General features: G+C 46.9%; 1 protein-coding gene across 1 annotated transcript in view; it reads right to left on the reverse strand.

Moving 5' to 3' along the window:
* LOC140384433 (malignant fibrous histiocytoma-amplified sequence 1) overlaps positions 1–11,919 on the reverse strand; it is a 193,520-nt gene extending 181,601 nt beyond the window's left edge. The window contains exon 1 of the mRNA XM_072466130.1: positions 11,663–11,919. Within this exon, the coding sequence (XP_072322231.1) occupies positions 11,663–11,678 (16 nt within the window). The 5' untranslated portion in view covers positions 11,679–11,919. The remainder of the gene's footprint in view (positions 1–11,662) is intronic.
* Between the last annotated feature and the right edge of the window lie 2,194 nt (positions 11,920–14,113).

Consider the following 14,113-nt stretch of genomic DNA (forward strand, 5'->3'; position numbering starts at 1 on the left):
AGCACATCAGTGGGAGCCAAAATCAGTGCGTGTAAATCAGGGAGAATAAATCAGTGAGTGTAAATCAGGGAGTGTAAATCAGGGAGTGTAAATCAGAGAGTGTAAATCAGGGAGTGTAAATCAGGGAGTGTAAATCAGGGAGTATAAATCAGGGAGCATGAATCAGTGAATGTAAATCAGTGAGTGTAAATCAGGGAGCGTAAATCAGGGAGCATAAATCAGGGAGCGTAAATCAGGGAGTGTAAATGAGGAAGCGTAAATGAGGGAGCATAAATCAGGGAGCGTAAATCCGCGAGTGTAAATCCACGAGTGTAAATCAGTGAGTGTAAATTAGGGCACATAAATCAGGGAGCATAAATCAGTGAGTGTAAAGCAAAGAGTGTAAATCAGGGAGCGTAAATTAGTGAGTGTAAATCAGTGAGTGTAAAGCAGTTAGTGTAAATCAGGGAGCGTAAATCAGGGAGCATAAATCAGGGAGTGAAATCAATGAGTGTAAATCGGTGAGCGTAAATCAGTGAGTGTAAATCAGTGAGTATAAATCAGATAGTGCAAATTAGTAGTGTAATTCACAGAGTGTTAATCGTTGAGTGTAACTTAGTGCGTGTAAATCAGGGAGCGTAAATCAGTGAGCGTAAATCAGTGAACGTAAATCAGTTAGAGTAAATCAGAGAGCCTAAATGAGTGCGTGTAAATCAGGGAGCATCAATCAGTGAGTGTAAATCAGGGAGTGTAATCAGGGAGCATGAATCTGTGAGCGTGAATCAGGGAGTGTAAATCAGTGCATCGAAATCAGGGAGCATAAATCTGTGTGTGTAAATCAGGGAGCATAGATCAGTGAGTGTAAAGCAAAGAGTGTAAATCAGGGAGCGTAAATTAGTGAGTGTAAATCAGTGAGTGTAAAGCAGTTAGTGTAAATCAGGGAGCGTAAATCAGGGAGCATAAATCAGGGAGCATAAATCAGGGAGTGAAATCAATGAGTGTAAATCGGTGAGCGTAAATCAGTGAGTGTAAATCAGTGAGTATAAATCAGATAGTGCAAATTAGTAGTGTAATTCACAGAGTGTTAATCGTTGAGTGTAACTTAATGCGTGTAAATCAGGGAGCGTAAATCAGTGAGCGTAAATCAGTGAACGTAAATCAGTTAGAGTAAATCAGAGAGCCTAAATGAGTGCGTGTAAATCAGGGAGCATCAATCACTGAGTGTAAATCAGGGAGTGTAATCAGGGAGCATGAATCTGTGAGCGTGAATCAGGGAGTGTAAATCAGTGCATCGAAATCAGGGAGCATAAATCTGTGTGTGCAAATCAGGGAGCATAGATCAGTGAGTGTAAATCAGTGAGTGTAAATCAGTGAGTGTAAATCAGGGAGCGTAAATCAGGGAGCGTGAATCAGGGAGCATGAATCAGGGAACGTAAGTCAGGGAGCGTTAATCAGGGAGCGTAAATCAGACAGTGTAATTCAGAGAGTGTAAATCAGTTAATGTAAATCAGTTAGTGTAAATCAGTTAGTGTAAATCAGGGAGCGTAAATCAGGGAGCGTAAATCAGGGAGCGTAAATCAGTGAGCATAAATCAGTGAGCGTAATTCAGAGAGTGTAAATCAGTTAATGTAAATCAGTTAGTGTAAATCAGTTAGTGTAAATCAGTGAGCGTAAATCAGGGAGCGTAAATCAGGGAGCGTAAATCAGTGAGCATAAATCAGTGAGCGTAAATCAGTGAGCATAAATCAGTGAACGTAAATCAGTGAGTGCAAATTAGTGAGTGTAATTCAGAGAGTGTTAATCATTGAGTGTAACGTAAATCAGTGAGTGAAAATCAGGGAGCGTAAATCACAGAGCATAAATCAGCGAGCATAAATCAGTGAGCATAAATCAGTGAGCGTAAATCAGTGAGCATAAATCAGTGAACATAAATCAGTGAGTGCAAATTAGTGAGTGTAATTCAGAGAGTGTTAATCATTGAGTGTAACGTAAATCAGTGAGTGAAAATCAGGGAGTGTAAATCAGGCAGCATGAATCAGTGAGCATAAATCAGTGAGTGCGAATCAGGGAGTGTAGATCAGTGCCTGTAAATCAGGGAGCATAAATCAGTGGGTGTAAATCAGAGGGCAGAGATCAGTGACTGTATATCAATGAGTGCAAATCAGGGAGCGTAAATCAGTGACTGTAACTCAGTGAGTGTAAATCGGAGAGCATAAATCAGTGAGAGTAAAGAGTGACTTTAAATCAGCGAATGTAAAATCAGTGAGCATAAATCAGCGAGTGTAAATCACTGAGCGCGAATCAGTGAGTGCAAATCAGTGAGAGTAAATCAGGGAGAGTAAATCTGTCGCTGAAAATAAAGTGTGTAAATCAGTAAGCGTAAATTTGAGAGTATAAATCAGTAAATGTAAATCAGTGAGTGTAAATCAGAGAGTGTAGATCAGTGAGTGTAGATCAGTGAGTGTAGATCAGTGAGCGTAAATCAGAGAGCGTAAATCAGAGAGCGTAAATCAGAGAGCGTAAATCAGAGAGCGTAAATCAGGGAGCGTAAATCAGGGAGCGTAAATCAGGGAGCGTAAATCAGGGAGCGTAAATCAGGGAGCGTAAAACCGCGAGTATAAATTAGGGCACATAAATCAGGGAGCATAAATCAATGAGTGTAAACCAAAGAGTGTAAATCAGGGAGCGTAAATCAGTGAGTGTAAATCAGTGAGTGTAAATCAGTGAGTGTAAATCAGAGAGTGGAAATCAGTTAGTGTAAAGCAGGGAGCGTAAATCAGGAAGAGTAAATCAGGGAGTGAAATCAGTGAGTTTAAATCGGTGAGCGTAAATCAGTGAGCGTAATCAATTGAGTATAAATCCGAGAGTGCAAATTAGTTGTGTAATTCAGAGAGTGTTAATCGTTGAGCGTAACTTAGTGAGTGTAAATCAGGGAGCGTAAATCAGTGAGCGTAAATCAGTGAGCGTAAATCAGTGAACGTATATCAGTGAATGTAAATCAGTTAGAGTAAATCAGAGAGCCTAAATGAGTGCGTGTAAATCAGGGAGCACCAATCAGTGAGTGTAAATCAGGGAGTGTAATCAGGGAGCATGAATCAGTGAGCATAAATCAGTGAGCGTGAATGGAGTGTAAATCAGTGAGTGTAAATCAGGGAGCATAAATCTGTGCATGTAAATCAGGGAGCATAGATCAGTGAGTGTAAATCAGTGAGTGTAAATCAGGGAGCGTAAATAAGTGAGTGTGAATCAGGGAGTGTAAATCAGGGAGTGTAAGTCAGGGAGTGTAAATCAGGGAGCATAAATCGGGGAGCTTAAATCAGAGAACGTAAATTAGAGATCGTTAATCAGGGAGCACAAATCAGAGAGTGTAAATCAGGGAGCATGAATCAATGAACATAAATCAGGGAATGTAAATCAGTGAGGGTAAATCAGAGAGTGCAAATCAGTGAATATAAATCAGGGAGCATACATCAGAGTGTAAATCAGAGAGTGTAAATCAGGGAGCGTAAATCAGGCAAAGAAATCGATGAGTTTAAATAGGGGAGCAAAAATCAGTGAGGGTAAATCAGTGAATATATATCCGAGAGTGCAAATTACTGAGTTTAATTCAGAGAGTCTAAATCATTGAGTGTAACTTAGTGAGTGTAAATCAGGGAGTGTAAGTCATGAGCGTAAATCAGTGAACGTAAATCAGTGAGTGTAAATCAGGGAGCCTAAATCAGGGAGTGAAAACGGCGAGTGTAAATCGGAGAGCGTAAATCAGTGAGAGCAAATTAGGGAGTGCAATTCATAGAGTGTTAATCAGTGAGCATAAATCAGTTAGTGTAAATCAGTTAGTGTAAATCAGGGAGCCAAAATCAGTGCGTGTAAGTCAGGGAGAATAAATCAGTGAGTGTAAATCAGGGCGTGTAAATCAGGGAGCATGAATCAGGGAGCATGAATCAGTGAATGTAAATCAGTGAGTGTAAATCAGGGAGCCTAAATCAGGGAGTGAAAACGGCGAGTGTAAATCGGAGAGCATAAATCAGTGAGAGCAAATTAGTGAGTGCAATTCATAAGTGTTAATCAGTGAGCATAAATCAGTTAGTGTAAATCAGTTAGTGTAAATCAGGGAGCCAAAATCAGTGCGTGTAAGTCAGGGAGAATAAATCAGGGAGTGTAAATCAGGGAGTGTAAATCAGGGAGCATGAATCAGGGAGCATGAATCAGTGAATGTAAATCAGTGAGTGTAAATCAGGGAGCCTAAATCAGTGCGTGTAAATCAGGGAGCACAAATCAGTGAGTGTAAATCAGGGAGTGTAAATCAGGGAGCATGAATCAGTGAGCATACATTAGTGAGTGTGAATCAGGGTGTGTAAATCAGTGCATGTAACTCAGGGAGAATAAATCAGTGAGTGTAAATCAGGGAGTATGAATCAGGGAGCATGAATCAGTGAATGTAAATCAGTGAGTGCAAATCAGGGAGCCTAAATCAGTGCGTGTAAATCAGGGAGCACAAATCAGTGAGTGTAAATCAGGGAGTGTAAATCAGGGAGTATAAATCAGGGAGCATGAATCAGTGAGCACACATTAGTGAGCGTGAATCAGGGTGTGTAAATCAGTGCGTGTAAATCAGGGAGAATAAATCAGTGAGTGTAAATCAGGGAGTGTAAATCAGGGAGTGTAAATCAGGGAGCATGAATCAGTGAATGTAAATCAGTGAGTGTAAATCAGGGAGCCTAAGTCAGTGCGTGTAAATCAGGGAGCACAAATCAGTGAGTGTAAATCAGGGAGTGTAAATCAGGGAGCATGAATCAGTGAGCATACATTAGTGAGTGTGAATCAGGGTGTATAAATCAGTGCCTGTAAATCAGGGAGCATAAATCAGTGAGAGTAAATCACTTAGCGTGAATCAGGGAGCGTAAATCCGTCGCTGAAAATAGAGTGTGTAAATCAGTAAGCGTAAATTAGAGAGTATAAATCAGTAAATGTAAATCAGTGAGTGTAAATCAGGGAGCGTAAATCAGGGAGCGTAAATCAGGGAGCGTAAATCAGTGAGTGTACATCATTGAGTCTAAATCAGTGAGCATAAATCAGAGAGCGTGAATCAGGGAGTGTAAATCAGTGAGCTTAAATCAGTGAGCGTAAATCCGCGAGTAAAAATCCGCGAGCAAAAATCAGTGAATGTAAATTAGGGCGCATATATCAGTGAGCATAAATCAGTAAGTGCAAATCAGAGAATGTAAGTCCGAGAGTGTAAGTCCGAGGGTGTAATTCAGAGAGTGTAAGTCAGAGAGTGTAAATCAGGGAGCGTAAATCAGGGAGCGTAAGTCAAGGAGCGTAAGTCAGGGAGCGTAAGTCAGGGAGCCTAAGTCAGGGAGCCTAAGTCAGGGAGCCTAAGTCAGGGGGCCTAAGTCAGGGAGCCTAAGTCAGGGAGCCTAAGTCAGGGAGCCTAAGTCAGGGAGCGCAAGTCAGGGAGCGTAAGTCAGGGAGCGTTTATCTGGGAGTGTAAATCAGAGAGCGTAAATCAGAGAGCGTAAATCAGGGAGCGTACATCAGGGAGCGTACATCAGGGAGCGTACATCAGGGAGCGTAAATCAGGGAGCGTAAATCAGGGAGCGTAAATCAGGGAGCGTAAGTCAGGGAGCTTAAATCAGTGAGCGTAAATCCGCGAGTAAAAATCCGCGAGCAAAAATCAGTGAATGTAAATTAGGGCGCATAAATCAGTGAGCATAAATCAGTAAGTGCAAATCAGAGAGTGTAAGTCCGAGAGTGTAAGTCCGAGGGTGTAATTCAGAGAGTGTAAGTCAGAGAGTGTAAATCAGGGAGCGTAAATCAGGGAGCGTAAGTCAGGGAGCGTAAGTCAGGGAGCGTAAGTCAGGGAGCCTAAGTCAGGGAGCCTAAGTCAGGGAGCCTAAGTCAGGGGGCCTAAGTCAGGGAGCCTAAGTCAGGGAGCCTAAGTCAGGAAGCCTAAGTCAGGGAGCGCAAGTCAGGGAGCCTAAGTCAGGGAGCGCAAGTCAGGGAGCGTAAGTCAGGGAGCGTTTATCTGGGAGTGTAAATCAGTGAGTGTAAATCAGAGAGCGTAAATCAGAGAGCGTAAATCAGGGAGCGTACATCAGGGAGCGTACATCAGGGAGCGTAAATCAGGGAGCGTAAATCAGGGAGCGTAAATCAGGGAGCGTAAGTCAGGGAGCTTAAGTCAGGGAGCGTAAGTCAGTGAGTGTAAATCAGAGAGTGTAAATTAGAGCGTGTCAATCAGTTAGTGTAAATCAGTGAGTGTAAATCAGTGAGTGTAAATCAGAGAGTGTCAATCAGTGAGTGTAAATCAGGGAGCGTAAATCAGGGAGCGTAAATCAGGGAGTGAAATCAGTGAGTGTAAATCAGTGAGTGTAAATCAGGGAGCGTAAATCAGGCAAAGAAATCAGTGAGTTTAAATAGGGGAGCAAAAATCAGTGAGGGTAAATCAGTGAATATATATCCGAGAGTGCAAATTACTGAGTGTAATTCAGAGAGTGTAAATCATTGAGTGTAACTTAGTGAGTGTAAATCAGGGAGCGTAAGTCATGAGCGTAAATCAGTGAACGTAAATCAGTGAGTGTAAATCAGGGAGCCTAAATCAGGGAGGGAAAACGGCGAGTATAAATCGGAGAGTGTAAATCAGTGAGAGCAAATCAGTGAGTATAAATCAGTGAGAGCAAATTAGTGAGTGCAATTCATAGAGTGTTAATCAGTGAGCATAAATCAGTTAGTGTAAATCAGTTAGTGTAAATCAGTTAGTGTAAATCAGGGAGCCAAAATCAGTGCGTGTAAGTCAGGGAGAATAAATCAGTGAGTGTAAATCAGGGAGAGTAAATCAGGGAGCATGAATCAGGGAGCATGAATCAGTGAATGTAAATCAGTGAGTGTAAATCAGGGAGCCTAAATCAGTGCGTGTAAATCAGGGAGCACAAATCAGTGAGTGTAAATCAGGGAGCATGAATCAGTGAGCATACATTAGTGAGTGTGAATCAGGGTGTGTAAATCAGTGCATGTAACTCAGGGAGAATAAATCAGTGAGTGTAAATCAGTGAGTGTAAATCAGGGAGCGTAAATCTGGAAGCGTAAATCAGGAAGCGTAAATCAGGGAGTGTACATCATTGAGTCTAAATCAGTGAGCGTAAATCAGAGAGCGTAAATCAGGGAGTGTAAATCAGTGAGCTTAAATCAGTGAGCGTAAATCCGCGAGTAAAAATCCGCGAGCAAAAATCAGTGAATGTAAATTAGGGCGCATAAATCAGTGAGCATAAATCAGTAAGTGCAAATCAGAGAGTGTAAGTCCCGAGAGTGTAAGTCCGAGTGTGTAATTCAGAGAGTGTAAGTCAGAGAGTGTAAATCAGGGAGCGTAAATCAGGGAGCGTAAGTCAGGAGCGTAAGTCAGGGAGCCTAAGTCAGGGAGCCTAAGTCAGGGAGCCTAAGTCAGGAGCGTAAGTCAGGGAGCCTAAGTCAGGGAGCCTAAGTCAGGGAGCCTAAGTCAGGGAGCCTAAGTCAGGGAGCGCAAGTCAGGGAGCGTAAGTCAGGGAGCGTTTATCTGGGAGTGTAAATCAGAGAGCGTAAATCAGAGAGCGTAAATCAGGGAACGTACATCAGGGAGCGTAAATCAGGGAGCGTAAATCAGGGAGTGTAAGTCAGTGAGTATAAATCAGAGAGTGTAAATCAGAGCGTGTCAATCAGTTAGTGTAAATCAGTGAGTGTAAATCAGAGAGTGTAAATCAGAGAGTGTCAATCAGTGAGTGTAAATCAGTGAGTGTAAATCAGGGAGCGTAAATCAGGGAGCGTAAATCAGGGAGCATAAATCAGTGAGTGAAATCAGTGAGTGTAAATCAGTGAGTGTAAATCAGGGAGCGTAAATCTGGAAGCGTAAGTCAGGGAGCGTAAATCAGGGAGCGTAAATCAGGGAGCGTAAATCAGTGAGCGTAAATCAGGGAGCGTAAGTCAGTGAGTGTAAACCAGAGAGTGTCAATCAGTTAGTGTCAATCAGTTAGTGTCAATCAGTTAGGGTAAATCTGTTGGGTAAATCAGGGAGCGTAAATCACTGAATGTAAATCAGGGAGCGTAAATCAGGGAGCGTAAATCAGTGAATGTAAATCAGGGAGCGTAAATCAGGGAGCGTAAATCAGGGAGCGTAAGTCAGTGAGTGTAAACCAGAGAGTGTCAATCAGTTAGTGTCAATCAGTTAGTGTCAATCAGTTAGGGTAAATCTGTTAGTGTAAATCAGGGAGCGTAAATCACTGAATGTAAATCAGGGAGCGTAAATCAGTGAATGTAAATCAGGGAGCGTAAATCAGGGAGCGTAAATCAGGGAGTGAAATCAGTGAGTGTAAATCAGTGAGTGTAAATCAGTTGAGTGTAAATCAGTGAGTGTAAATCAGTGAGCATAAATCAGTGAACGTAAATCAGTGAGTACAAATTAGTGAGTGTAGTTCAGAGAGTGTTAATCGTTCACTTACTGAGTGTAAATCAGGGAGCGTAAAACAATGAGCATAAATCAGTGAACGTAAATCAGTGAATGTAAATCAGTGAGTGTAAATCAGGGAGCGTAAATCAGGGAGGGTATATCAGTGAGTGAAAATCAGTAGCTGCAATTAAAGTGTGTGTAAATCAGTGAGCGTAAATTAGTGACTGTCAATCAGTGAGTGTAAATCAGTTCATGTTAGTCAGTGAGAGTAAATCAGAGAGCATAAATCACGGGATGGAAAGAAAGTGCGTAAATCAGGGAGCATAAATTAATAAGTATAAATTAGTGAATGTAAATCAGGGAGTGTAAATCAGTGAGGATAAATCAGGGCACGTAAATCAGTGAGTGTACATCAGGAAGCATAAATCGGGAGCTTAAATCAGAGAACATAAATTAGAGAGCGTTAATCAGGGAGGACAAATCAGAGAGTGTTAATCAGAGTGTGTAAATCAAGGAGCATAAATCAATGAGCGTAAATCAGGAGTGTAAATCAGGAGTGTAAATCAGGGAGTGTAAATAAAGAGTGTGCAAATCAGTGAGCATAAATCAGGGAGTGCAAACCCGAGAGCATAAATCAGTGGGTGTAAATTAGAGCGCATAAATCAGGCAGTGTAAATTAAGAGTGTGCACATCAGTGAGCGTAAATCAGGGAGTGTAAGTCAATGAGCGTAAATCAGGCAGTGTAAATCAGGGAGTATAAATAAAGTGTGTGCAAATCAGAGATCGTATATCAGTGAGCATAAATTAGGGGGCGACAGATTTCCTCCCTTAAAGGACATCAGTGAATCAGATGGGTTTTATGACAATGGTCGTAAATGTTTTCATGGTCACTATTAAACTTTCAATTCCAGATTTTTATTGCTGTGGTGGGATTTGGAGCGAGGTTACCCTGGGTCCCTAGATTACTGGGCCAGTAACAATACGGTGCCACCACCTCCCCAAAATAGAGACTGAGGAACTAGGAAAATGGAATAGAATCTTTACAGGGTGCAAGGTGTGAGGAAGTGGAATCGAGCTGGCTGTGACAGTCAGTAGTCTTTATAGTCAGTAAAGGTTGATAGCCTATCCCCAGAAATGGAGACAGCACAGTCAAAGAGGGAAGGGAAGGGCCAGAGATGAACCAGACAAAGAGCGGAAGTAGAAACATAGGGAATTAAATTTTCCAGTTCTTAGTGAGAGCGGCATCAATACATCATCTGGAAAGAGGTGAGAGAGGGAGCCTGAGTAGGACTGGAACAAGGAATGTTCTCACATACCCCACAAAGTACAAGTCGAGGACCCTTCTGGATACCTGTAGCAACACCTTTCATGTGGAGGAAGTGAATAATGTTAAAGGAGAAGTTGTATAATGTGAGAACACATTCAGCCAGGCTCAAGAGAGTGGTGCTGAATGAAGACTGGCTGAGCCTCAGCCTCTTCTAATCTCTTCACTTCCTATCTCCCCCTCCTCTATCACCTCACTCCTTATCTTCCCCTCTATTTCTTCATTCCCTATCTCCCCTCCTCTATCTCTTCACTCCCTAATTCCCCCTCCTTTATCTCCTCACTCCCTATCTCTCCTCCTCTGTCACCTCACTCCTTATCTCTTCCTCCATCACCTCACATCCTATCTCCCCTCCTTTATGTCCTCTACTCCCTAAATCCCCCTTCTCTATCTCCTCACTCCGTCTCCCTGTCCACTATCTTTTCACTTCCTATCTCCCTCTCTATCTCCTCACATCCTATCTCCTCCTCCTCTATCTCCTCACTGCCTTCATCCCCTCCTCTGTCTCCTCACTCCCCTTCCTCCATACCTCCTCATTCTGCCTTTTCCTGCCTTATTTCTGTTTCTTCTGACACATTCTCTCTCCTCTTTACCCCACACCTCCAGATTCCTCCTGCTCTGTCTCTTATTCTTGTTCTGCTGAAGTAACAACTAATCGCACTCCTCACTACCAATCCGGGATCCTGGCAAGCTAGGAATTTGATCCAGTCGCCAATATGAAAGTTGTCTTTGTTAAATCAGGAAGCAGGAGACAGGCCACAGAGAGAGAGAGAGAGCTGGCGAGGCTGCAAAGGTTATTAAGTTGGCAGACAGGGAGGGACAGACACTGAATGTGCCACAATCTGGATACATCTCTGTGGAAGTGAGAAGGAGGCACGGGGATAAACTGCGGAATATGACTGTCAAAATTCCTTTCGCTGTAAATGATGCACGGACAGAGTTCAGTCCCCCGCCCATTGGCTGCCCTTGCTCAGCATGAAGAGCAGAGTGGCACACCTGCCACTGGCCCGGGACACCCGGCACTGACCCGGGACACCCGGCACTGACCCGGGACACCCGGCACTGACCCGGGACACCTGGCACTGACCAGGGACACCCGGCACTGGCCCAGGACACCCGGCACTGACCAGGGACACCCGGCACTGACCAGGGACACCCGGCACTAACCCTGGACACTCGGTACTGACCCGGGACTGATCCGGGACAACCGGCTCTGACCCAGGACACCCAGCACTAGACACCCAGCACTGACCCGGGACACCCGACACTGGCCCGGGACACCCGGCACTGACCCGGGACACACGACACTGGCCCGGGACACCCGGCACTGACCCGGGACACCCGGCACACCTGGCACTGACCAGGGGCATCTGTGTGGGATGAGCCCAGAGTTCGGGAAACGACTGGCATGGGGAGAATCGAGCGCAACCGGGAGCAGCTAGAGCTAGCAAGGGAGATGAATCAATCAATGGGCAAGGGGCAGGAGAGAGGACGGGTGGGGGGGGGGAGAGACAGGCAGGGGAGAGAGGGGAAGGCAGGGGAGAAAGGGGCAGGCAGGGGAGAAAGGGGCAGACACCGGAGAGAGGGGAAGGCAGGGGAGAGAGCGGGAGGCAGGGGAGAGAGGGACAGGCAGGGGAGAGAGAGAGACAGGCAGGGGAGAGAGGTCTGGTAGGGGAGAGAGGGGCAGGTAGTGGAGGGAGGGGCAGGTAGGTGAGAGAGGGGCAGGTAGGGGACAGAGGGGCAGGTGGGGGACAGAGGGGCAGGTGGGGGAGAGTGGGGCAGCAGGGGAGAGAGGGGCAGGCAGGGGAGAGAGATGCAGAGGAGAGGGGACAGGCAGGGAGAGAGGGCAGGTAGTGGAAAGAGAGGGGCATGCAGGGGAAAGAGAGGGGCAGGCAGGGGAGAGGGGGACTGGCAGGGGACCAGAAGGTCGAAGCTAATTTACTCACCCGCTCTCCCGGCCATTCTGCTTGAATAGGAAACGAAACTGAAAGAATTTCTGACGTGGAGGAAGAGCCCAGAGGCGAAGATTATGTGGCAAACAGCCAATCCCCAAATTCAGCCCACGGAGAGAGACCTTCTTCCAGTGAGGATAAAATCAGAGAGAGGGTAAAGTGCCCCAGAGAGTGTAAATTTATCAGAGTAAGTTTCCCCCGAGAGGGTAAAATGATCAAAGGGTAAATTAGCCCAGAGAGGGTAAAATGATCAGGCTGGGATGACCTGCCCTCCTGTTTCCCCACTCACAGAGGCAATTCACTCATTTGCAGGGATATGGTGACGGGAATTCCCAACTCCGCCGAAATCACGAGCTTTTTCTTCCTTTTTGTACTTTTGGCAATGGATCAGGCAAGAGTTGAGATGAAAGCAGATCAGACAGCTCAGAGCTCCACCCTCATCTCCATGTGAAAGAGAACTTTAACCCTTAGACATTTCACCCAGCCATGGACACTTCCCAACCCAACATCCAAAGTAAGGGCCTGCCTCCTGCAGCCTCTGCACCAAACGCTCTTCCGCTAACCCCTGCGGCTGGATTCTCCATTTTGGAGGCTAAGTGGCGACGCCGGCGTGGGAACTGTGGCGTTTTACGACGGAAAAATCTGCGCCGAACCCTCACCGATCCCTTGACCGGTGGGGGGCTAGCCACCTGCCGAGTAAAACTCCCGGCTCCCACGACAAATGGCTGGAGAATTGCCGGGTCCGTGGCCGCGCAGGAGAATTGCCAGGTTCGTGGTCGCGCCGTAAAACATGCGCAGACCTGACCTGCCAAATAGTGCTTCCCACCAGCCCCCCCAGCCGTCGCAGAAGCCTCCCACCCCCTCCCCCGGCCAGCAGTACGGTTCCCGGCCGACTGCGGCGGCGCTGGACAAAGTCCGCAGCCGCCACGTCGGGTTCCCGACCGCTGAGACTACAAGTGAACTGTGCCGTTGGGAACTCAGCCCATCGGCTGCGGTGAATCGCAGAGGCCCCGGGAAATAGAGGATCAGGCCCGCTAATGATATGCCAACAGGACATAAACGCCGCGCAGCAAGCGACGCATGTACGCCATTTTCAGGGTGCCAGAGGATCCCGATTTGGCATCAAACCTGCGCCTTTCGCGATTTCGGCGTCCGCCGACGGTGAATCCCGCCCTAAATGCTGACGCCAACGGAGAATTCGTGGACTTTCACAACGGAAAAATCGTCGCCACACCTGCACCAATATCAATGGGCTAGCAGGTGCGCCACGTGGAACACAATCAATTTGAATGGAAACCGAAGCCGGATTCGCTGGGTCCATGATTGACACTCAGGAGGCTGACAAGCTGCAGCCGCACATAAATGATTCTCCCCCACACACATCATCCAAGCCAACAAGATGATTGCAAGGAGAGCAGCGCCACGGTCCTCTTGGACGCGGTGGAGGGACGGCGGATGACCTTGTACCCCAGCCCAGGCTGGAGGCTGCCAGACGCAGGTAGCAGAGTTGGTGAGCACCGTGGGCAACGTTGTCCGGACCAGCATGCAGTGCCATAAGAAACTCCACAACCTCCTCTCAATGTGCAGGGTGAGTAGGTAGCACAGTGACCTCCGGCACTAACCCTGCCCCCCCCACACACCTGTAACCCGGCCCCTCACCCCTGGGGGACGATCGAATCCCCACACTGCCCCACATGCCAGCACCCATACCAGCCGCCATGGCTGGGTGCCCTGGCCACTGAGGCCACCAGCTAACCACCCCCTGGTCTGCATGCATCGGAGTGTCGAACACTGATGTTGTTTGTGTTCCACCCCCCCGTGCCCAGCCAGGAGAAGGCCGCACATAACCGCACACCAGACCTGCGGCCCCTCACCATGTCTGAGCAGAGGGCCCAGGAATTGGCCAGTGGGCAAGAGGAACATGAGGTCTCCAAGGTGAGTGTTGTCCCCCATGACACGTGTCGATAACCCACCCTCACCCCTACGCCACCCTCACCCTACACCACCCTCACCCCACACCATCCTCCCCCTCCACCACCAAACCCCGCCCCCACCCCACCCCACCCCCCGGCCCGTGGTCTAATCATGCATGTTGTCTTGTGTCTTGTAGAATCTGCCGGAGATGGGGCAGGTCCATCTGGCGGCCCCCTCCCCCAGCCAGTGCCAGAGCCTGAGCCACCGTGAGCCGAGCAGTGACGGAGAGAGCAGTCCGAACAGCAGCCCTCCACCCGAGACTCATCACACCGGAGCTCGGGTCGGAGGATGACACTGACCTTCCGTCACAGCTCTCGCCAATACCCTCCACCAATCCAGAGACACTCACCTCGGTTGGGCACTTTAGTGAAGATGCTCCTGGGACACTCTCTGGTGCGCACAATACAGTTGATCCAGTACAGCAGGGGTCGGGGGAATGATGCTCCCACCAACGTCACTCCAGGGATTTAA

Source organism: Scyliorhinus torazame, chromosome 10 (assembly GCF_047496885.1).
Source record: "Scyliorhinus torazame isolate Kashiwa2021f chromosome 10, sScyTor2.1, whole genome shotgun sequence".
NCBI classification, from domain to species: domain Eukaryota; kingdom Metazoa; phylum Chordata; class Chondrichthyes; order Carcharhiniformes; family Scyliorhinidae; genus Scyliorhinus; species Scyliorhinus torazame.